Source organism: Mus musculus, chromosome 7 (genome assembly GCF_000001635.26).
Source record: "Mus musculus strain C57BL/6J chromosome 7, GRCm38.p6 C57BL/6J".
Taxonomy (NCBI): domain Eukaryota; kingdom Metazoa; phylum Chordata; class Mammalia; order Rodentia; family Muridae; genus Mus; species Mus musculus.
In genome coordinates this window covers 22,820,502-22,846,098 of record NC_000073.6, presented here as the reverse complement: position 1 = coordinate 22,846,098, position 25,597 = coordinate 22,820,502, and the positions used below count along the sequence as shown (strand labels likewise).

At 39.7% G+C, this 25,597-nt stretch overlaps 1 protein-coding gene across 1 annotated transcript; it reads left to right on the top strand.

Moving 5' to 3' along the window:
- Positions 1 to 2,493: 2,493 nt before the first annotated feature.
- Positions 2,494 to 3,411, top strand: Vmn1r159 (vomeronasal 1 receptor 159). The gene has a single exon (NM_001166758.1). It carries the CDS (start codon positions 2,494 to 2,496, stop codon positions 3,409 to 3,411), a length of 918 nt encoding a protein of 305 aa, NP_001160230.1.
- The last annotated feature ends 22,186 nt before the right edge of the window (positions 3,412 to 25,597 follow it).

The window sequence follows — 25,597 nt, the reverse complement described above, 5'->3', positions numbered from 1 at the left end:
CATGACTCTAACAAATTCCTGACTAGGAAGGTTATTCCAATATAATTATGTATTAGGCTAATAAATATGTGTAAATGACAATTAGCCGATATAAATGTTACAGATGAAATCATGGATATGTGCTTGTCCTAGACAAACATAAGGTATCAGCAATTAAAGATACGTTATTCTTTCTTTTTGTCCTATTTCCATATATATCCCATTCTAAATGCTGGTATTTTCATTTGTAAAAATATTGTACAGTGATATCTTAATTCTCACACATGAAAGTATAAGTTCATTGTGCCTGAGACGATACTGCTGCAGGCTTAAATATCAATAAATGTTTAGAACATACAATTCTTAGATTTATAACCTAAATTTTTACTTTTCATCAATGAAAATCAAAACTAAGTCCCTATTTTTTATTATACCTACAGCAGAAATGAGTTGGAGCTATTTATTCCTTAATGATAGCTCAATCCATATCTTTCCTTGTATGAGTTATTACAAATGAAATTCTCTAGATACTACCAAAGAATATTAGACCTGTGATAAGAATTCATGAGTATGTCAGAAAAAAAAGTCATAATCTATTTGAAAACAAGTGGATATTGGAATAACTCCAGGATTCAGGTGGGAAAGACCAGTTTCAATAAATTTGCCATTTATGAACGTCCTGGGACAAACATGGGAAAAGTTGGAATGAAGCAACGTCCAGGGAAATTACAGAATCTGAGTGATACATATCCAGTATTTTGGGAGGACTTGCTGTCAGAATAATTTTGCAGAAGTGAAATAGTAGGGAGGAAAGTACTCTATAGAAACTCACATAATGAGTCCCTTGTTTTACCCAGGAGTGCCCCAATTCACATCTGACATCAAAATCAATTCAGAACTTAGATTCTCCCGAAGGAAACATGAAAACCCTTCCCTAACTTCTGCCCAGGTACTCATTAACATCTAACAAACTCCTAGACATCATCAGTAAGCATCAGAAAGGAATGGAGATTTGCTCTGGGGATAAATGATTTTTCCTTCATTGGAGGTATCCCAAAGACACCATGCAGACAAATGTGTGGACACGACAGATGACACAATAATAAACTCCCTAAAGGATGTCTTTTCCCGGTGCCCTATTATTTTATGAGACTGGAAACTTGGACTTTGTTGGGTTACCTTTACATCATTGCATGGAGAATAAGAAACCATTCTGAATTTCATTGCATTCTTTCTCAGGCAAAAAGTGACAGAGAGAAGTTCCTCAATTCAGGCACTAGGAAATATGCTTCTATAGGAGCTGTGCTCTGCAGCTGGCCTTCAGATGAATATCTTCATCGTGACTGAGGCTCAAAGGTGGGATTCTTCCAAACAAAGATTTCTGCTTAAAATTCTCTTCTATTTTCTTCAGTGAAAATTGTCTTCTGAAGTCAACACGAAACATTATTTCTTTTGGAAGTCTGCAGGTAAACTTGAATAGGTTAATATTTTGCTTTTATCTCAAAGAAATGTCTCTGTCCTAGATTAGTACTCAGGAGAAAACAGCATTCAGTGTAACATGTATGTGAGATGTTGAATTTTATCTGGTGGATGGAGGCCCTCATGTTCCTACAGAAAACATATAAACAAGTAAAATGCAGACTAAGCATCAGCTTGCAAAGGGTGTAACGGTGATTGTGTTAGTAATTTTGGAGGGAAGCTGCAGGTGACACAGCTAAGGCTCTGACACCTGACATTTTAGAACAAAAATTAAGGTCAGGAAAAATATGAATAGACGAAACGTTTTAGCAAGTTGGATTCTTTTTTCCATGGAGGACACATATGTAAGACTATGTTCATCTGTGTGATCAGAAGATCTGGCTTTATTAGAAATATGTGGTGGTTTTTTTTTTGTGTGTGTGTGTGTGCTTGTGTGGATGAGTGGTATAAAATTTTCTCAAAAGCCAACAACTTAATTTTCTACACCTGAACTCAATTACACAACTTCATTAATATGTGTAATCTTACATGATATTCCCATACACATTATTTTTAACATGTTACTATAACATAAATAAATTCAATTAATTATTTTTATGCTGCATTTATATTTTGTTTTATTTTTAATGGTTTAGTTACATCTCAATTGAAGCCTCCCCTCTCTCCTAATTGTATTGAATTCTGATGATAGAATCACATGTTCAAGCTACTCTCTTTCTTGTTTGTATTCATAAGCAAGGACCATTGTGTGTTAAAATGTGTGTTATTGTGTTCTTGAGCTACTGGACCAATAAATCTGTAGTTGTAATACAAAATTTATCTCAAGGCCGGAGTAATAAAATCAGTATAAATTTTAATTTGAGTTATTATATATACATGTTTTCCAGGCAATTTACCTGTAGTGTGATAGAATAGTGTCTCACTTATCAAGTGAAGAAATTGTCTCAAATCAATTGGTAAGTGTGGACAATAAAACAGAGACCCGAGAAGAGTAGTGTCCTACCTAATCATCCAGGGTCCTGTAAAACCCTCTCCATGTCTGATCATGGTAAATCCGTGAAAACCACTGAGGAAGTGGCTCTTCAACTCCTCTTGCTTTGCCAGTTTGGGGTTGGGACCTTGGCCAATGTCTTTCTGTTTGTCCATAATTTCTATCCAGTCTTGACTGGTTCTAAACAGAGACCCAGACAGGTGATTTTAAGCCACATGTCTGTGGCCAATGCCTTGACTCTATTCCTCACTATATTTCCAAACAACATGATAGCTTTTGCTCCAAAAACTCCTCCAACTGAACTCAAATGTAAATTAGAATTCTTCAGTCACATGGTGGCAAGAAGCACAAACTTGTGTTCCACCTGTGTCCTGAGTATCCATCAGTTTGTCACTCTTGTTCTTGTTAATAGAGGTAAACTTATACTCAGAGCAAGTGTCCCAAATTTGGTGAGTTATTCTTGTTACGGTTGTTGGTTTTTCAGTGTCTTAAGTAACATCCACATTCCAATTAAGGTCACTGGTCCACAGATAACAGACAATAACACTGACTCTAAAAGCAACTTGTTCTGTTCCACTTCTGGATTCATTGTAGGCATTGTCTTCTTGCAGTTTGCCTATGATGCCACATTCATGAGCATCATGGTCTGGACCAGTGTCTCCATGGTACTTCTCCTCCATAGACATCGCCAGCGAATGCAGCACATCCTCACTCCCAATCAGAACACCAGAGGCCAAGCTGAGTCCAAAGCAACCCGTACTATCCTGATGCTGGTGTTCACATTTGTTAGCTTTTATCTTCTAAATTTTATTTGTATCATCTTTCATACCCTTTTAATGCATTCTCATTTCTTCATAAGGCTTGTCAGTGAGGTTCTGGCTGCAGTCTTCCCCAGTATCTCTCCTTTTCTGTTGATCTTCAGAGATCCTAAAGATCCTTGTTCTGTGCTCTTCAACTGTTGAAAACCAGAGTCACTAAAAAATGCCAAATCCAGAAGACAGTTTCACTAATACCATTAAGACCTTTATTCTTTAAATATATTTTCAACATTTTGTATGAACAAGGTGTGGTGCTCACTGCTGTAATTTTAAAAGAATAAGGCTATACTCATTTGTTGATGTGAAATGATTTCTGGTTGGAATCTGACTGACATAGTAAGTGAGTTATTCACCATCCTCTGTTCTCCTGTATATAACTGTAATCTGCTGCAGGCTGGACTGAAACTGATGCAACCAATTTTCACTAAACAGTTTAATGTGTTAAATGGTCCTGATCAAACTGATACTCTCGCTCCGTCTTAGTTGATACTTCAAACTTCGGACAAGAACAGAATCCCTCTCTATATTTCCCTACCTGAACAAACGAGGATGCATTGTTATGATTAAGTATTTTCAAGGATGATATTTATATAAATAGTAAATATATTGTATGTCATTCCATTTTATTTAGGAGATATATGCTTTGCTACCTTGGGCCCTACTGAGGTGAGAGTCAAGCACTGAACATCATAACTTTGTGCTCTCTAGAGCAGTACAATCTGCTGAGCATATCGAGAATAAATAGTAAAAGAGGTAGAAACAGGTCATGCTCAGAAGCCTTAAGAGGACCAGGGAGGAATCCAGGATCCACACTGGACATCTTCTCCTGAAAGACCTTGGTAAAGACTTCACCCTGGGCTATGGTGAAATTGTTTTTCCAATCATCACAAACACCTACCAATCCGACAGGAGACAAGACATATAGAGCAATGAGATGGCAACGTTGTCACTCTGTCTGTCAGTGGCTTGCCAGTCACAAAATTATTTTCTCAGAAGATTAAATCGAAGAACTTAACCATTTCAGCTGCATGAGAATGACCAGGGCAGTGAAGACCACAAGATAAATCCAGGAGTGGTTATACCTGTGATACTTACTCCTGTGAACAAAGAAAACTTTAGCATTCATTTTTTTGTTTATGTGTGTGAGGTGTGTATGTATTTGTAGGGATTTCCTTCTGTTAAGAAGAATAGGTGTCATACCCCTAGAGCTGGGGTTACAAACAGATGTATGCCTATGAATATGGTTTCTCAGAATCAAGCTCTGATCCAATGTAAATGTGGCCAGGGTTCTACCCTGCTGAGTCACCTCTCCAGCCCCAAACTGAGAAATTTATCCAACACATTTGACACTTCACTTGCAGTTTTGGAGGAGTGGGAAATCATTAATAACAGCTATATTGAAAGAGCTTGAAATAATAGTATAGGAACCATCAGTTTGTATGTTCCATATTGAGGAATGGATTCACACTGAGTTACAAAATTAATACTGAGACTTCCCATATACATTTTCACAGACTTGCACCAACCCTAAACTGACAAACTATGGCACCATGTCTTGATAATAGCACTGGCCATAATAAAGTGCATTTTCTAAATTTAGTTTAATCAGTTCAGTGTATCCTATGACACTGATCTCTGCTTGCTAATCTGTGTATCTCCTTATCCCTAAGCATTGTTATGGGATAGTTTATTGGGTTCTATGATCTTCCAACACTTTTTTTCACTCCAATCCCTTCCAACCAACTAACACCCATTAGGGAAGAAAAAAGTTAGAGAGTAAAAGGAGTGTAGACCTCTTAATGCTAATTCCTTCTTAGATTAAGAGGGATATGAGGGCAGTAAGCAGAACAGAACTTCACAGTAGCATGAAGTACTTGGGGCCTTGCCACACAAATACTTACCCATGTGGCTGTGATAATCAGTGGGCTGACCATATTCCCTGAGTTTTAAAGCCATTGGTCATTCCTATTGCATGACCCTTAGCAAGATTTGGACATCAAGAAAAAGGAAATGAAACCCACCTTGGGATTCTATCTAACAACTATTAGAATTTCCAAGATCAACAACACAGGTGACTGCTCATGCTGGCAAGGATGTGCAATAATTGAATTGCTCAACCATTGCTGATGAAAGTGAAAACTTGTACAGTCACTATGGGAATAAGAATGTGGATGCTCACAGTCGGCTATTGGATGGATCACAGGGCCCACAATGAAGGAGCTAGAGAAAGTACCCAAGGAGCTAAAGGGATCTGCAACCCTATAGGTGGAACAACATTATGAACTAACCAGTACCCCGGAGCTTTTGACTCTAGCTGCATATGTATCAAAAGATGGCCTAGTCGGCCATCAGTGGAAAGAGAGGCCAATTGGATTTGCAAACTTTATAAGCCCCAGTACAGGGGAACGCCAGGGCCAAAAAGTGGGAGAGGGTGGGTAGGGGAGTGGGTGGGAGTTATGGGGGACTCTTGGGATAGCATTGGAAATGTAAATGAGGAAAATATCTAATAAAAATATATTTTTAAAAAAAGAATAAAGATTCCACAGAAAGTAGGCATTAGATCTATCTCACCACTCTTGGATATATACCTGAAGGACACTTCATCCTACTACAAGGACATGTACTCAACCATGATTCTTACTGTTCTATTCATTCATAATAGCCAGAACTTGTAAAGAACCAAGAAGTCACAACAAAAGAAAGGATAAAAAAATATGGCACATTAGCACAATAGAGCATTACTCCACTGTTGAAAGACAGGCATCATGATGTTTATAGGAGAAACGCTAAAGCTAGAAAAAAAAATCTATCCTGAGTGAGGAAACCAACACCCAGAAAGGTAATTATGGTATGTATTCACTTATACATACATAGCCATTAAATAAATGATAATCAAGCTAAAAAGGAGATTGATCCATAGAAATGTTCAAGTGAGGGACACATGGATTTCATGGAAAAGGGAAAGAGATTAGCTATTCTGAGTGGACTAGGGGGGTGGGTTGGAACAGGTATAGGATTAAGAGAGGGAATCAGTGGAGAGAGAGCTGGGATTGGAGGACATATGAGAAATGTTATGAAACCACATGGCAGTGGAAATTTAGTAACATATATGAAAGCGATCCTACTGAAATTATCTAATAACTGAGGGTATGGAGCACCCAACTGACCACCTATTTTCAACTAAGGGGTCTTTTCAAGTACAGGGACTATATTGCATTCAACTGAGTTGTTGGCCAAAGATGTCCTGTGGAAATGCCTACAAAACCCAGGCTAGGGCTAGAGAGATGGCTCAATGGTTAAGACCACTGGCTGCTTGCTATTCCAGAGATCCTAAGTTCAATTCTGAGCAACCACATGGTGGCTCGAAAGCATCTTCAATGAAATCTGATCCTCTCTTCTGGTATGTTGAAGACAGATACATTGTACACATATCAATGAAGTAAATAAATCTTTTTAAAATAACACACACAGGCCAATGTTAAGATAAAGGTTTGCTCTCTACAAACTGACAGTGAGATACCCATACCTAAGACAACACCCATACGCTCCTTCAACATGGAAAAGTAGACCTGGTACCGACATAGGGCCTTTAATCCTATAATAGTGTTTGGTATGGAAAAATACTCTGCAGGCTACCAAAAGAGACACTTAAACATCAACTCAGCCACAAAACGTTTGGTCTATAATATGTCCTGCACACAAGATATGTTAATGCAATGGCAGCATGGAACTTTTGGGAGTATCCAACCAATATCAAATTTGTCATAGACAGAACACATACACAGCACTGTCAGGTGACCAATAACCAGAAATTAGATAGTCAGCAAACATACCTACGGTAAGACCAAATACTACCTCTCTAAAATAAAATAAAATAAAATAAAATAAAATAAAATGAAATGAAATGAAATGAAATGAAATGAAATAAAATAAATAAATTAAAATCATCGATAATATGACTTCTAATTGTATTTTGCCATATTCATAAATCAGTGTGTTTTTTGCTTATTATCAGAGAAAAATCCTCTTACAACAGACAGAAACAGATTCAGAGAATCACAGACTGGCATCATGTGGAAAGAGATTTCTCAAAATACACAGCTCTAAATGGAATGTCTCCATCAAATCTCACCTCTCAGAGCTCAGGGAATTCTGAAGAAGAGGAGTCGAGAAAGAGAGTAAGAGCAATGGGGATGAAGACACCAGGAGAACTGGACTCAGTAAATCAACTGAGCAAAGTACACATGAATACACAGAGATTGAAACATCAAGAATGGGCCTACAAGGGTTTGCATCAGATTACCTGCATATATATTAAAGCTTTCAGCTTAGTATTTTTATGGAACACCTGAGTGTGTGAACGAATGAGTCACTGATTGCTATGCCATCCCTCGGGGTACTTTTTGTTCTGTTTTATTGTCTAGACCAGGCATAATGGGATGATTTTGTCTTATATTATATTCTCTTTTGTCCCATTTTGTTGTCTCTTAGAAAGTAATTATTTTATTTTATATATATATATTTTTTTACTTACGTATCTTCTTCATTTACATATCAAATGCTATCCCAAAAATCCTCCATACCCTCTCTCTCCCCACTCCTCTACAAAACCCACTCCCACTTCTTGGCCATGGTGCTCCCCTGTACTTGGGCATATAAAGTTTGCAAGACCAAGTGGCCTCTCTTCCCAGTGATGGCCGACTAGGCCATCTTCTGCTACATATGCAGCAAGAGACATGAGCTCTGGGGATACTGGTAGGTTCATATTGTTGTTCCACCTATAGGGTTGCAGACCCCTTCAGCTCCTTGGGTACTTTCTCGAATGGAGGAAGTCTACTCTTTCAGCCTCTGGTTTTCCCTTGCTTTAAAATCAATAGAAAAGGATGAGATCCCCAATCGTGGTTTGGCCAAAAGTAATACATTTTAAGAATGTCTTTAGAATGTGATATTCTATTAATACAAAATATATGCTTATTTTCTTGCAAAAGAACTTTCCATAAATCTCCAGACTAATTGGTTGTCAGGTTTTTTTTAATTTTTTTAATAAGTATTTTCCTCACTTACATTTCTAATGCTATCCCAAAAGTCCCCCATACCCTCCTCCCACTCTCCTAGCCAGCCAATCCCACTTCTTGGCCCTGGCGTTCCCCTGTACTGAGGCATATAAAGTTGCACGACCAATGGGCCACTCTTTCCACTGATGGCCGGCTAGGCCATCTTCTGATACATATGAAGCTAGAGACACAAGCTCAGGGGGGTACTGGTTAGTTCATATTGTTGTTCCACCTATAGGGGTGCAGATCCCATTAGCTCCTTGGGTACTTTCTCTAGCTCCTCCATTGGAGGCCCTGTGATCCATCAAATAGCTGACTGTGAACATTAGTTTCTGTGTTTGCTAGACCGTGGCATAGTCTCACAAGAGACAGCTATATCAGGGTCCTTTCAGCAAAATCTTGCTAGTGTATGCAATGGTGTCAGCGTTTGGAGGCTGATTATGGGATAGATTCCCGGATATGGTAATCTCTAGTTAGTCCATCCTTTTCTCTCACCTCCAATTCCTTCCATGGGTGTTTTGTTCCCAATTCTAAGAAGGGGCAAAGTGTCCACACTTTGATTTTCGTTCTTCTTGAGTTTCATGTGCTTTGTATCTTATATCTTAGGTAGTCTAACATCTGGACTAATATCCACTTATCAGTGAGTACATTTCATGTGAGTTCTTTTGTGATTGAGTTACCTAACTAAGGATGAGGCCCTCCAGGTCCATCCATTTGCCTAGTAATTTCCTAAAATCATTCTGTTTAATAGCTGAGTAGTACTCCATTGTATAAATGGACCACATTTTCTGTATCCATTCCTCTGTTGAGAGGCATCTAGGTTCTTACCAGCTTCTGGCTATTATAAATAAGGCTGATATGAACATAGTGGACCATGTGTCCTTCTTACCAGTTGGAACATCTTCTGGATATATGCCCAGTCGAGGTATTGTGGGATCCTCCGGTAGTATTATGTCCAATTTTCTGAGGAACCGCCAGACTAATTTCCAGAGTGGTTGTACAAGCCTACAATCCCACCAGCAATGGAGGAGTGTTCCTCTTTCTCCACATCCTCGCCAGCATCTGCTGTCACCTGAATTTTTGATCTTAGCCATTCTGACTGGTGTGAGATGGAATCTCAGGGCTGTTTTGACTTGCATTTTCCTGATGATTAAGGATGCTAAACATTTTTTCAGGTGCTTCTCAGCCATTCGGTATTCCAAATGTGAGAATTCTTTTTTAGCGATGAGCCCCATTTTTAATGGGGTTATTTGATTTTCTGGAGTCCACCTTCTTGAGTTCTTTTTATATATTGGATATTAGTCCCCTATCTAATTTAGAATAAGTAAAGATCCTTTCCCAGTCTGTTGGAGGCCATTTTGTCTTATTGCCGGTTTTTTTTTTTTTGCATTATAGAAGCTTTGCAATTTTATGAGGTCCCATTTGTCAACAAGTCATTGCTGTTCTATTCAGGAATTTTTCCTCTGTGCCCATATCTTCAAGGCTTTTCTCCACTTTCTCCTCTATAAGTTTCAGTGTCTCTGGTTTTATGTGGAGTTCCTTGATCCACTTAGATTTGACCTTAGTACAAGGAGATAGGAATAGATCAATTTGCATTCTTCTACATGTTAACCACCATTTGTGCCAGCACCATTTGTTGAAAATGCTGTCTTTCTTCCACTGGATGGTTTTTGCTCCCTTGTAAAACATCAAGTGACCATAGGTGTGTGGGTTCATTTCTGGGTCTTCATTTCTATTCCACTGGTCTACTTGTTTGTCGCTATACCAGTACCATGCAGTTTTTATCACAATTGCTTTGTAGTACAGCTTTAGGTCAGGCATGGTGATTCCACCAGAGGTTCTTTTATCCTTGAGTAGAGTTTTTGCTTTCCTAGATTTTTTGTTATTCCAGATGAATTTGCAGGTTGCTCTTTGTAATTTCTTGAAGAATTGAATTGGAATTTTGATGGAGATTACATTGAATCTGTAGATTGCTTTCGGCCAGATGGCTAATTTTTACTATATTGATCCTTCCAATCCATGAGCATGGGAGATCTTTCCATCTTCTGAGATCTTGTTTAATTTCTTTCTTCACAGACTTGAAGTTCATATCATACAAATCTTTCACTTCCTTACTTAGAGTCACTCCAAAGTATATTATATTATTTGTGACTATTGAGAAGGGTGTTGTATCCCTACTTTCTTTCTCAGCCTTTTCATACTTTGTGTAGAGAAAGGCCATTGACTTGTTTGAGTTAGTTTTATATCCAGCTACTTCACCAAAGCTGTTTATCAGGTTTAGGAGTTCTCTGGTGGAATTTATAGGGTCACTTTTATATACTATCATATCATCTGAAAAAAGTGATATTTTGACTTCTTCCTTTCAAATTGTATCCCCTTGATCTCTTTTTGTTGTCGAATTTCTCTGGCTAAGACTTCAAGTACAATGTTGAATAGGTAGGGAGAAAGTGGGCAGCCGTGTCTAGTCCCTGATTTTAGTGGGATTGCTTCCAGCTTCTCACCATTTACTTTGATGTTGACTACTGGTTTGCTGTAGATTGCTTTTATCATGTTTAGGTATGGGCCTTGAATTCCTGATCTTTCCAAGACTTTTATAGTGAATGAGTGTTGGATTTTGTGAAATGCTTTTTCTGCATCTAAGGAGATGATCATGTGGTTTTTGACTTTGAGTTTGTTTATATTTTGGATTACGTTGATGGATTTCCGTATATTAAACCATCCCTGTATCCCTGGAATAAAACTTACTTGGTCAGAATGGATGATTGTTTTAATGTGTTCTTGGATTCACATAGCAAGAATTTTATTGAGTATTTTTGCATTGATATTCATAAGGGAAATTGATTTGAAGTTCTCTTTGTTGGATCTTACTGTGGTTTAGGTATCAGAGTAATTGTGGCTTCATAGAATGAGTTGGGTAGATTACAATCTGTTTCTATTTTATGGAATAGTTTGTGCAGTGCTGGAATTAGATCTTTTTTGAAGGTCTGATAGAACTCCGAACTAAATCTATCTGGTCCTGGGCTTTTTTTTTTTTTTTTTTTTTTTTTTTTTTGGTTAGGAGACTATTAATGACTGCTTCTATTTCTTTAGGGGATATGGGACTGTTTAGATCATTAACCTGATCCTGATTTAACTTTGGTACCTGGTATCTGTTTAGAAATTTGTCCATTTCGTCCAGGTTTTCCAGTTTTGTTGAGTATAGCCTTTTGTAGAAGGATCTGATGGTGTTTTGGATTTCTTCAGAATCTGTTGTTATGTCTCCCTTTTCATTTCTGATTTTGTTAATTAGGATGCTGTCCCTGTGCCCTTTTAAGTGAGTTTGGCTAAGGGTTTATCTATCTTGTTGATTTTCTCAAAGAACCAGCTCTTCGTTTGGTTGATTCTTTGAATAGTTCTTCTTTCCACTTGCTTGATTTTGCCCCTGAGTTTGATTATTTCCTGCTGTCTACTTCTCTTGGGTTAATTTGCTTTCTTTTGTTTTAGAGCTGTTAGATGTGTTGTGAAGCTGCTAGTGTGTGCTCTCTCTAGTTTCTTTTTGGAGGCACTCAGAGCTATGAGTTTCCCTCTTAGAAATGCTTTCATTGTGTCCCATAAGTTTGGGTATGTTGTGTCTTCATTTTCATTAAAGTCTAAAAATTCTTTACTTTCTTTCTTTATTCCTTCCTTGACCAAAGTATCATTGAGAAGAGTGTTGTTCAGTTTCAACGTGAATGTTGGCTTTCTATTATTTATGTTGTTAGTGAAGATCAGCCTTAGCCCATGGTGATCTGATAGGATGCATGGGACAATTTCAATATTTTCCTATCTGTGGAGGCCTGTTTTGTGGCCAATTATATGGTCAATTTTGGAGAAGGTCCCGTGAGGTGCTGAGAAGAAGGAATATCCTTTTGTTGTAGGATAAAATGTTCTGTAGATATCTGTTTAGTCCATTTGTTTTGTAACTTCTGTTAGTTTCTCTGTGTCTTTGTTTAGTTTCTGTTTCCATTCTTCTGTCAATTGATGGAAGTGGTGTGTTGAAGTCTACCACTATTATTGTGTGAAGTACAATGTGTGCTTTGAGTTTTACTAAAGTTTCTTTAATGAATGTGGCTGCTTTTGCATTTGGAGCATAGATATTCAGAATTGAGTGTTCCTCTTGGAGGATTTTGCCTTTGATGAGTATGAAGTGTCCGTCCTTGTCTTTTTTGATAACTTTCGGTTGGAAGTTGATTTTATTTTATATTAGAATGGCTACTCCAGCTTGTTTCTTCAGACCATTTGTTTGGAAAATTGTTTTCCAGCCTTTCACTCTGAGGTAGTGTCTGTCTTTTTCCCTGAGATGGGTTTCCTGTAAGCAGCAAAATGTTGGGTCCTGTTTGTGTAGCCAGTCAGTTAGTCTATGTCTTTATTGGAGAATTGAGTCCATTGATATTAAGGGATATTAAGGAAATGTATTGTTGCTTCCTATTATTTTTATTGTTTGAGTTTGCATTCTGTTCTTGTGGCTGTCTTCTTTTAGGCTTGTTGAAGGATTACTTTCTTGCTTTTTCTAAAGCGTGGTTTCTGTCCTTGTATTGTTTTTTTTTTTTTTTCTGTTATTGTCCTTTGAAGGGCTGGAATCATGGAAAGATAATGTGTGAATTTGTTTGTCATGGAATACTTTGGTTTCTCCATCTATGGCAATAGAGAGTTTGGCTGGGTATAGTAGCCTGGGCTGTCATTTGTGCTCTCTTAGTGTCTGTATAATATCTGTCCAGGATCTTCTAGCTTTCATAGTCTCTGGTGAAATGTCTGTTGTAATTCTGATAGGCCTACCTTAATATATTACTTGACCTTTTTTCCTTACTGCTTTTAATATTCTATTTTTATTTAGTGCATTTGTTGTTCAAAATATTATGTGTCAGGAGTAATTTATTTTCTGGTCCAGTGTATTTGGAGTTCTGTAGGCTTCTTGTATGTTCATGGGCATCTGTTTCTTTAAGTTTGGGAAGTTTTCTTCTATTATTTTGTTGAAGATATTTGCTGGCCCTTTAAGTTGAAAATCTTCATTCTCATCTACTCCTAGTATCCGTAGGTTTGGTCTTCTCATTGTGTCCTGGGTTTCCTGGATGTTTTCAGTTAGGACCTTTTTGCATTTTGCATGTTCTCTGATTGTTGTGCTGATGTTCTCTATGGAATCTTCTGCACCTGAGATTCTCTCTTCCATCTCTTGTATTCTGTTGCTGATGCTCGCATCTATGGTTCCAGATTTCTTTCCTAAGGTTTCTGTCTCCAGCATTGCCTCACTTTGGATTTTCTTTATTGTGTATACTTCCCTTTTTGGGTCTAGTATGGTTTTGTTCATTTCCATCACCTGTTTGGGTGTGTTTTCCTGTTTTTCTTTAACGACTTCTACCTGTTTGGTTGTGTTTTCATGTTTTTCTTTAAGGACTTGTAACTCTTTAGCAGTGTTCTCCTGTGTTTCTTTGAGTGAGTTGTTAAAGTCCTTCTTGATGTCCTCTACCATCATCATGAGATATGCTTTAAATATGGGTCTAGCTTTTCGGGTGTGTTGGGGTGCCCAGGACTGGGTGAGGTGGGAGTGCCGGGTTCTGAAGATGGTGAGTCGTCTTGGCTTCTGCTAGTAAGATTCTTATGTTTGCCTTTCACCATCTGGTAATCTCTGGAGTTAGTTGTTATAGTTGTCTCTGGTTAGAGCTTGTTCCTCTTGTGATTCTGCTAGTCTCGATCAGCAGACCTGGGAGACTAGCTCTGTCCTGAGTTTCAGTGGTCTGAGCACTCTCTGCAGGCAAGCTCTCCTCTTGCAGGGAAGGTTCCCAGATATCTGGCCCTCGAACCTGCCTCCTGGCAGTAGTTCTGTTCCACTCACCAGAGGTCCTAAGATCCCATGGAAAGTGCTCTGGGGACCTTGGGTATGTCTGCCGACTCCATGCCCTAGTTGACCAGGTGCTGGCGCAGACCAGATGGGACTTGTGACCCTGGTCAGTCCACCTTTTCTGCTTCCCTAATTAATGCTGTCTCAGGTCCCGTGTGATTAGATTGGAACAGAAGTTGTGTTCCACTCATGAGAGGTCCTGAGATCCCATGGAGAGTGCTCTGGAGACCTTGGGGTTGTCCACCAACTCCCCGTTCAAGGTGACCCGGTGCCGGCACCGACCAGAAGGGTAGTAATTCTTTTCTTATTAGACATAGAAAAGTTGTAAATATGTAGGGGATGAAAAACTGGAGTGAATAAAGGGAGGGGAAATTATAATCAAGATATATTACATTAGAACAAAATCTATTTTCAGTAAAAATAAACAATATTTTCTTTTGTGTGTATGAATATTCGCTTAAATATATGTCTTTGTACCACATGCATTAATGACACCATGAGTTTTATGAAAATAGCACTGAATCCCCTTGAACTGGAAACACAGATAGCTGTGAGCCATATGTAGGTATTGACAACTAAATTTGCATCCTATGTAAGAAAAGCAGGCAAGGTTAACTTCTCCAACAAAGTGTGATGTTAATAATCACTGGGTGATATTTGGGCAAAGTTAGGGCTTAAGTTAACATTTTTTCAATTTTATTTATCTATACACTTTACAACAAAATATCAGTCCATCCTCTACTCTCAGTACCTCCTTTATCAAATTCTCCCACCATTCCACCTTCTTCTCGTTTCTTGAGAAGGGGAAGCCCTCTTCTGGGTATCAACCTTTCTGAAGCACAGTCAAACCACTTTCCTCGTGCCTCACAAATCCCTGATTAACCAACTGAATCCCAAACCAGTCACACATCAATCTCTGCTGAATTTGACACATTCTCTCCCATTGAGACCAGGCAAGTTGTTCCATTTAGGAGCAACAGGGGTGGGAAGATGTGTCAACAAACAAAAAGGCAACAGGCTCAGAAAAAGAGTGAGGGTCCAATTTTGGGGGGACCCTCATGAAGAGCAAGCTGCTCATCTGCTAAATACCTGCAGGGTCCAGTCTCTGCTCAATTTTGACAGCTGATTCAGTCTATGGGATCTCCCAAAGGTCTAGGTTTGTTGACTCTGTTGGGTTTCTGTAGAGTCCCTGTCCTCTTCCTGGCCTTCAATCCTTCTCCCAACTCATTCATAAGACTCCAAAACCTTCATCTAATTTTTGGGTATAAGTTTCTGCATCTCTTTCCACTGGCTTGCTGGGTGGAACCTCTCAGAAGACAGTTATGTCAGGTTCCTATCTGCAAGAATAACAGAGCATTATCAATAATGTTAGGGATTGGTTCTTGCCCATGGAATGGGTCTCAATTTGGGTCAGTCATTGGTTGGTCATTCCCTCAGTCTATGCTCTTTATTTGTCACTATACATATAGTAGTCAGGGTACAATTTGGGGCAAAAGTTTTTTGAGTAGTTTGTTGCCCTTATCCTTCCAGTGGGAGCTTTGCTTGGCTACAGGAAATGGGCACTTCAGGATTCACATTTCTGACTATTGGAGTCTCAGCTAGAGTCACCCATAGATGCTCTCAAACCTCTCCCCATCCCCGGTCTCTGGCACATCCTAGAGACTAATCTCCTCAATCACTGATATCACTTAGCTCTCCCCTGCTCTACCTGCAGTATTTCTCAGCTACTCAAAATTCCTTCATTGAGAATTCTCTGTTTAGCTCTGTATCCCATTTTTCCATTTTTATTAGGTATTTAGCTCATTTACATTTCAATGCTATACCAAAAGTCCCCCATACCCACCCACCCCCACTCCCCTACCCACCCACTCCCCCTTTTTGGCCCTGGCGTTCCCCTATACTGGGGCATATAAAGTTTGCGTGTCCAATGGGCCTCTCTTTCCAGTGATGGACGACTAGGCCATCTTTTGATACATATGCAGCTAGAGTCAAGAGCTCCGGGGTACTGGTTAGTTCATAATGTTGTTCCACCTATAGGGTTGCAGATCCCTTTAGCTCCTTGGCTACTTTCTCTAGCTCCTCCATTGGGAGCCCTGTGATCCATCCATTAGCTCACTGTGAGCATCCACTTCTGTGTTTGCTAGGCCCCTGCATAGTCTCACAAGAGACAGCTATATCTGGGTCCTTTCGAAAAAAAATCTTGCTAGTGTATGCAATGGTGTCAGTGTTTGGATGCTGATTATGGGATGGATCCCTGGATATGGCAGTCTCTACATGGTCCATCCTTTTGTCTCAGCTCCAAACTTTGTCTCTGTAACTCCTTCCATGAGTGTTTTGTTCCCACTTCTAAGGAGGGGCATAGTGTCCACACTTCAGTCTTCATTTTTCTTGAGTTTCATGTGTTTAGCAAATTGTATCTTATATCTTAGGTATCCTAGGTTTTGGGGTAATATCCACTTATCAGTGAGTACATATTGTGTGAGTTCCTTTGTGAATGTGTTACCTCACTCAGGATGATGCCCTCCAGGTCCATCCATTTGGCTAGGAATTTCATAAATTCATTCTTTTTAATAGCTGAGTAGTACTCCATTGTGTAGTGTACCACATTTTCTGTATCCATTCCTCTGTTGAGGGGCATCTGGGTTCTTTCCAGCTTCTGGCTTTTATAAATAAGGCTGCCTGAGGCGGCGCCATCTTCGGCTCCAGACAACTGGCCACCTTCCTGGTGAGAGCACAGGGGTCCACCCCGCCCGAGAGGTTTCTGCCTCAGGCTCTGGCGGGAGCCGCCTTGGTTCCAGGAGTCCGCGGAGGGCAGGCTGCACGGGAGAGGGTGTGGAATACAGAGGCCAGCAGTTTCTGGGAAAGGCAAGAGCCACAGAGCTTCTGAGGTGGCGACATCTACGGCTCCAGACAACCGGCCACCTTCCTGGTGAGAGCACAGGGGTCCGCCTGGCCTAAGAGGTTTTTGCCTCAGGCTCCGGTGGGAGCCACCTTGGTTCCGGGACTCCGAGGAGGGCAGGCTGCAGGGGTGAGGGAGTGGAATACAGAGGCCAGCAGTTTCTGAGACAGGCGAGAGCCAGAGAGCTTCTGAGGCGGCGCCATATTCGGCTCCAGACAACCGGCCACCTTCCTGGCCAAAGCAACACAGCTTCTGGGAAAGATCCTGTTTTGGGCCTTCATCTTCAGCCAAGAGGAGGTCCAAACACCAGATAACTGCACCTTCCCTGAAAGAGGAGAGCTTGCCTGCAGAGACTGCTCTGACCACTGAAACTCAGAGAGAGCTAGTATCCCACGTCTGCTGCTAGAGGGTAACAAAATCACCAGAGGAACAATCTCTAAACAAAGACAACTATAACAACTAACTCCAGAGATTGCCAGATGGCGAAAGGTAAATGTAAGAATCCTACTAACAGAAACCAGGACCACTCACCATCATCAGAACCCAGAACACCCACTTCGCCCAGTCCAGGGCACCCTAACACACCTGAAAAGGTAGACCTGAATTTAAAAGCTTATCTCATGATGATGGTAGAGGACATAAAGAAGGAATTTAATAACTCACTTAAAGAAATACAGGAGAACACTGCTAAAGAGTTACAAGTCCTTGAAGAAAAACAGGAAAACACAACCAAACAGGTAGAAGTCCTTATAGAAAAACAGGAAAACACATCCAAACAGATGATGGAAATGAACAAAATCATACTAGACCTAAAAACGGAAGTAGACACAATGAAGAAAACCCAAAGTGAGGCAACACTGGAGATAGAAAACCTAGGTAAGAAATCTGGAAACATAGATGCCAGCATCAGCAACAGAATACAAGAGATGGAAGAGAGAATCTCAGGTGCAGAAGATTCCATAGAGAACATCAGCACAACATTCAAAGAGAATGGAAAATGCAAAAAGATACTAACTCAAAACATCCAGGAAATCCAGGACACAATGAGAAGACCAAACCTACGGATACTAGGAGTGGATGAGAATGAAGATTTTCAACTCAAAGGACCAGCAAACATCTTCAACAACATTATTGAAGAAAACTTCCCAAATCTAAAGAAAGAGATGCCCATGAACATACAAGAAGCCTACAGAACTCCAAATAGACTGGACCAGAAAAGAAATTCCTCCCGACACATAATAATCAGAACATCAAATGCACTAAATAAAGATAGAATACTAAAAGCAGTAAGGGAAAAGGGTCAAGTAACATATAAAGGCAGGCCTATCAGAATTACACCAGATTTTTCTCCAGAGACTATGAAAGCCAGAAGAGCCTGGACAGATGTTATACAGACACTAAGAGAACACAAATTCCAGCCCAGTCTACTATACCCAGCCAAACTCTCAATTACCATAGAAGGAGAAACCAAAGTATTCCACGACAAAACTAAATTCACCCATTATCTCTCCACGAATCCAGCCCTTCAAAGGATAATAACAGAAAAAAACCAAGACAAGGACGGGAACCACGCCCTAGAAAAAACAAGAAGATAATCCCTCAACAAAAGTAAAAGAAGACAGCCACAAGAACAGAATGCCAACTTTAACAACAAAAATAACAGGAAGCAACAATTACTTCTCCTTAATATCTCTTAATATCAATGGTCTCAACTCCCCAATAAAAAGACATAGACTAACAAACTGGCTACACAAACAAGACACAACATTTTGCTGCTTACAGGAAACTCATCTCAGAGAAAAAGATAGACACTACCTCAGAATGAAAGGCTGGAAAACAATTTTCCAAGCAAATGGTATGAAGAAACAAGCTGGAGTAGCCATCCTAATATCTGATAAGATTGACTTCCAACCCAAAGTCATCAAAAAAGACAAGGAGGGGCACTTCATTCTCATCAAAAGTAAAATCCTCCAAGAGGAACTCTCAATTCTGAATATCTATGCTCCAAATACAAGGGCAGCCACATTCATAAATGTCCCAAACGGTAAGAAGAACACATGCTCCACTATGTTCATAGCAGCCTTGTTTATAATAGCCAGAAGTTGGAAAGAACCCAGATGCCCCTCAACAGAGGAAAGGATACAGAAAATGTGGTACATTTACACAATGGAATACTACTCAGCTATTAAAAAAATGAATTTATGAAATTCCTAGGCAAATGGATGGACCTGGAGGGTATCATCCTGAGTGAAGTAACCCAATCACAAAGGAACTCGCACAATATGTACTCGCTGATAAGTGGATATTAGCCCACAAACTTAGGATACCCAAGATATAAGATACAACTTGCCAAACGCATGAAATTCAAGAAGAACGAAGACCAAAGTGTGGACACTTTACCCTTTCTTAGAAATGGGAACAAAACCCCATGGAAGGAGTTACAGAGACAAAATTTGGAGCTGTGACGAAAGGATGGACCATCTAGTGATTGCCATATGCAGGGATCCATCCCATAATCAGCTTCCAAATGCTGACACCATTGCATACACTAACAAGATTTTGCTGAAAGGACCCAGATATAGCTGTCTGTTGTGAGACTATGCCGGGGCCTAGCAAACACAGAAGTGGATGCTCACAGTCAGCTATTGGATGGATCACAGGGCCCCCAATGGAGGGGCTAGAGAAAGTACTCAAGGAGCTAAAGGGATCTGCAACCCTATAGGTGGAACAACATTATGAATTAACCAGTACCCCGGAGCTCTTAACTCTAGCTGCATATGTATCAAAAGATGGCCTAGTCGGCCATCACTGCAAAGAGAGGCCCATTGGACTTGCAAACTTTATATGCCCCAGTACAGGGGAACGCCAGGGCCAAAAAGGGGGCGTGGGTGGCTAGGGGATTGGGGGGGGTATGGGGGACCTTAGGGATAGCATTGAAAATGTAAACGAGGAAAATACCTAATAATAAAAAAAATAATTTTGGAACGAAAGAATCAAAAATAATAATAAATAAATAAATAAATAAATAACAAGAATCAAAAATAATAATAAATAAATAAATAAATAAATAAATAAATAAATAAATAAAGCTACTAAGAACATAGTGGAGCATGTGTCCTTCTTACCCATTGGGGCATCTTCTGGATATATGCCCAGGAGAGGTATTGCTGGATCCTCCGGTACTACTATGTCCAATTTTCGGAGGAACCGCCAGACTGATTTCCAGAGTGGTTGTACCAGCCTGCAATCCCACCAACAATGGAGGAGTGTTCCTTCTTCTCCACATCCTCACCAGCATCTGCTGTCACCTGAATTTTTCTTCTTAGCCATTCTGACTGGTGTGAGGTGGAATCTCAGGGTTGTTTTGATTTGCATTTCCCTGATGATTAAGGATGTTGAACATTTTTTCAGGTGCTTCTCTGCCATTCGGTATTCCTCAGGTGAGAATTCTTTGTTCAGTTCTGAGCCCCATTTTTTAAAGGGGTTATTTGATTTTCTGGAGTCCACCTTCTTTAGTTCTTTATATATGTTGGATATTAGTCCCCTATCTGATTTAGGATAGGTAAAGATCCTTTCCCAATCTGTTGGTGGTCTTTTTGTCTTATTGACGGTGTCTTTTGCCTTGCAGAAGCTTTGCAATTTTATGAGGTCCCATTTATTGATTAAAGATCTTACATCACAAGCCATTGCTGTTCTGTTCAGGAATTTTTCCCCTGTGCCCATATCTTCAAAACTTTTCCCCACTTTCTCCTCTATAAGTTTCAGTGTCTCTGGTTTTATGTGAAGTTCCTTGATCCACTTAGATTTGACCTTAGTACAAGGAGATAAGTATGGATCGATTCACATTCTTCTACATGATAACAACCAGTTGTGCCAGCACCAATTGTTGAAAATGCTGTCTTTTTTCAACGGGATGGTTTTAGCTCCCTTGTCGAAGATCAAGTGACCATAGGTGTGTGGGTTTATTTCTGGGTCTTCAATTCTATTCCATTGGTCTACTTGTCTGTCTCTATACCAGTACCATGCAGTTTTTATCACAATTGCTCTGTAGTAAAGCTTTAGGTCAGGCATGGTGATTCCACCAGAGGTTCTTTTATCCTTGAGAAGAGTTTTTGCTATCCTAGGTGTTTTGTTATTGGAGATGAATTTGCAAATTGCTCCTTCTAATTTGTTGAAGAATTGAGTTGGAATTTTGATGGGGATTGCATTGAATCTGTAGATTGCTTTTGGCAAGTTAGCCATTTTTACAATGTTGATCCTGCCAATCCATGAGCATGGGAGATCTTTCCATCTTCTGAGATCTTCTTTAATTTCTTTCTTCAGAGACTTGAAGTTTTTATCATACAGACCTTTCACTTCCTTAGTTAGAGTCACGCCAAGATATTTTATATTATTTGTGACTATTGAGAAGGGTGTTCTTTCCCTAATTTCTTTCTCAGCCTGTTTATTCTTTGTGTAGAGAAAGGCCATTGACTTGTTTGAGTTTATTTTATATCCAGCTCTTTCACCGAAGCTGTTTATCAGGTTTAGGAGTTCTTTGGTGGAATTTATAGGGTCACTTTTATATACTATCATATCATCTGCAAAAAGTGATATTTTGACTTCCTCTTTTCCAATTTGTATCCCCTTGATCTCCTTTTTTGTCGAATTTCTCTGGCTAAGACTTCAAGTACTATGTTGAAAAGGTAGGGAGAAAGTGGGCAGCCTTGTCTAGTCCCTGATTTTAGTGGGATTGCTTCCATCTTCTCTCCATTTACATTGATACTGGCTACTGGTTTGCTGTAGATTGCTTTTATCATGTTTAGGTATGGGCCTTGAATTCCTGATCTTTCCAAGACTTTTATCATGAATGGGTGTTGGATCTTGTCAAATGCTTTTTCTGCATCTAACGAGATGATCATCTGGTTTTTGTCTTTGAGATTGTTTATATAATGGATTACATTGATGGATTTTCGTATATTAAACCATCCCTGGAATAAAACCTACTTGGTCAGGATGGATGATTGCTTTAATGTGTTCTTGGATTCGGTTAGCGAGAATTTTATTGAGGATTTTTGCATTGATATTCATAAGAGAAATTGGTCTGAAGTTCTGTATCTTTGTTGGGTCTTTCTGTGGTTTAGGTATCAAAGTAATAGTGGCTTCATAAAATGAGTTGGGTAGAGTACCTTCTACTTCTATTTTGTGAAATAGTTTGTGCAGAACTGGAATTAGATCTTCTTTGAAGGTCTGATAGAACTCTGCACTAAACCCGTCTGGTCCTGGGCATTTTTTGGCTGAGAGACTATTAATAACTGCTTCTATTTCTTTAGGGGATATCGGACTGTTTAGATGGTCAACTTGATCCTGATTCAACTTTGGTACCTGGTATCTGTCCAGAAATTTGTCCATTTCGTCCAGGTATTCCAGTTTTGTTGAGTATAGCCTTTTGTAGAAGGATCTGATGGTGTTTTGGATTTCTTCAGGATCTGTTGTTATGTCTCCCTTTTCATTTCTGATTTTGTTAATTAGGATGTTGTCCCTGTGCCCTCTAGTGAGTCTAGCTAAGGGTTTATCTATCTTGTTGATTTTCTCAAAGAACCAACTCCTCGTTTGGTTAATTCTTTGAATAGTTCTTCTTGTTTCCACTTGGTTGATTTCACCCCTGAGTTTGATTATTTCCTGCCATCTACTCCTCTTGGGTGAATTTGCTTCCTTTTTTTCTAGAGCTTTTAGTTGTGTTTTCAAGCTGCTAGTATGTGCTCTCTCCTGTTTCTTCTTGGAGGCACTCAGAGCTATGAGTTTCCCTCTTAGAAATGCTTTCATTGTGTCCCATAGGTTTGGGTACGTTGTGGCTTCATTTTCATTAAACTCTAAAAAGTCTTTAATTTCTTTCTTTATTCCTTCCTTGACCAAGGTATCATTGAGAAGAGTGTTGTTCAGTTTCAACGTGAATGTTGGCTTTCCATTATTTATGTTGTTATTGAAGATCAGTCTTAGGCCATGGTGGTCTGATAGGATACATGGGACAATTTCAATATTTTTGTATCTGTTGAGGCCTGTTTTGTGACCAATTATATGGTCAATTTTGGAGAAGGTCCAGTGAGGTGCTGAGAAGAAGGTATATCCTTTTGTTTTAGGATAAAATGTTCTGTAGATATCTGTCAGGTCCATTTGTTTCATAACTTCTGTTAGTTTCACTGTGTCCCTGTTTAGTTTCTGTTTCCACGATCTGTCCATTGATGAAAGTGGTGTGTTGAAGTCTCCCACTATTATTGTGTGAGGTGCAATGTGTGCTTTGAGCTTTACTAAAGTGTCTTTAATGAATGTGGCTGCCCTTGCATTTGGAGCGTAGATATTCAGAATTGAGAGTTCCTCTTGGAGGATTTTAACTTTGATGAGTATGAAGTGTCCCTCCTTGTCTTTTTTGATAATTTTGGGTTGGAAGTCGATTTTATCCGATATTAGAATGGCTACTCCAGCTTGCTACTTCAGACAATTTGCTTGGAAAATTGTTTTCCAGCCTTTCACTCTGAGGTACTGTCTGTCTTTTTCCCTGAGATGTGTTTCCTGTAAGCAGCAGAATGTTGGGTCCTGTTTGTGTAGCCAGTCTGTTAGTCTATGTCTTTTTTTTGGGGAATTGAGTCCATTGATATTAAGAGATATTAAGGAAAAGTAATTGTTGCTTCCTTTTATTTTTGTTGTTAGAGTTGGCATTCTGTTCTTGTGGCTGTCTTCTTTTTGGTTTGTTGAGGGATTACTTTCTTGTTTGTTCTAGGGCGTGATTTCTGTCCTTTTATTGCTTCTTTTCTGTTATTATCCTTTGAAGGGCTGGATTCATGGAAAGATAATGTGTGAATTTGGTTTTGTCGTGGAATACTTTGGTTTCTCCATCTATGGTAATTGAGAGCTTCGCAGGGTATATTAGCCTGGGATGGCATTTGTGTTCTCTTAGTGTCTGTATAACATCTGTCCAGGCTCTTCTGGCTTTCATAGTCTCTGGTGAAAAGTCTGGTGTAATTCTGATAGGCCTTCCTTTATATGTTACTTGACCTTTCTTCCTTACTGCTTTTAATATTCTATCTTTATTTAGTGCATTTGTTGTTCTGATTATTATGTGTCGGGAGGAATTTCTTTTCTGGTCCAGTCTATTTGGAGTTCTGTAGGCTTCTTGTATGATCATGGGCATCTCTTTCTTTATGTTTGGGAAGTTTTCTTCTATTATTTTGTTGAAGATATTAGCTGGCCCTTTAAGTTGAAAATCTTCATTCTCATCCACTCCTATTATGCGTAGGTTTGGTCTTCTCATTGTGTCCTGGATTTCCTGGATGTTTTGAGTTAGGATCCTTTTGCATTTTGTATTTTCTTTGACTGTTGTGTCGATGTTCTCTATGGAATCTTCTGCACCTGAGATTCTCTCTTCCATTTCTTGTATTCTGTTGCTGATGCTCGCATGTATGATTCCAGATCTCTTTCCTAGGGATTGTATCTCCAGCGTTGCCTCGCTTTGGGTTTTCTTTATTGTGTCTACTTCCCTTTTTAGTTCTAGTATGGTTTTGTTCATTTCCATCACCTGTTTGGCTGTGTTTTCCTATTTTTCTTTTAGGACTTCTACCTGTTGGTTGTGTTTTCCTGCTTTTCTTTAAGGGCCTGTAACTCTTTAGCAGTGCTCTCCTGTAATTATTTAAGTGACTTATGAAAGTCCTTCTTGATGTCCTCTATCATCATCATGAGAAATGTTTTTAAATCTGGGTCTAGATTTTCGGTTGTGTTGGGGTGCCCAGGACTAGGTGGGGTGGGAGTGCTGCATTCTGATGATGGTGAGTGTTCTTGATTTCTGTTAGTAGGATTTGCCTTTCGCCATCTGGTAATCTCTGAAGCTAGCTGTTATAGTTGTCTCTGGTAAGAGCTTGTTCTTCAGGTGACTCTGTTAGCCTCTATAAGCAGACCTGGGAGGCTAGCTCTCTCCTTAGTTTCAGTGGGCAGAGTATTCTCTGCAGGCAATCTCTCTTCTTGCAGGGAAGGTACTCAGATATCTAGTGTTCAAACCTGCCTCCTGGCAGAAGTTGTGTTCCACTCACCAGAGGTCTTAGGATCCCATGGGGAATCCTTTGTGGACCCTTGCAGGTGTCGGGCAACTCCGCTGGCAAGGTACCCCGTGCTCGAGTGGAGTGGAAGGGACTTGAGCCCCAGGTCAGGCCCGGGTAGTCTGCTTCCCTATTTAACGCAGTCTCAGGTTCCGCACGATTGGATTGGGGCAGAAGCTGTGTTCCACTCACCAAAGGTCTTAGAATCCCGTGGGGAATCCTGTGTGGTTCCTTGTGGGTTTCGGGCGACTCCGCTGGTATGGTACCCCGGTGCTGGAGAGTATCCCATTTTTTATTATTTGGGTAGGTGGTATCTAACTTCTTAAATTCTTTAAAATTTTGCATATTAGCCTTATGTCAGATATGTGGTTGGCAAAACTCTTTCCCCAATCTATAAGCTTCCATTTTATCCTATTGGCAGTGTCCTCTGACTTTCAGCAGCTCTGCAATTTCATGA

What these genes read in the sequence shown, in the direction of transcription:
- Vmn1r159 (NM_001166758.1), top strand. Translation starts at nt 2,494, where the DNA reads ATGTCTGATCATGGTAAATCCGTGAAAACCACTGAGGAAGTGGCTCTT.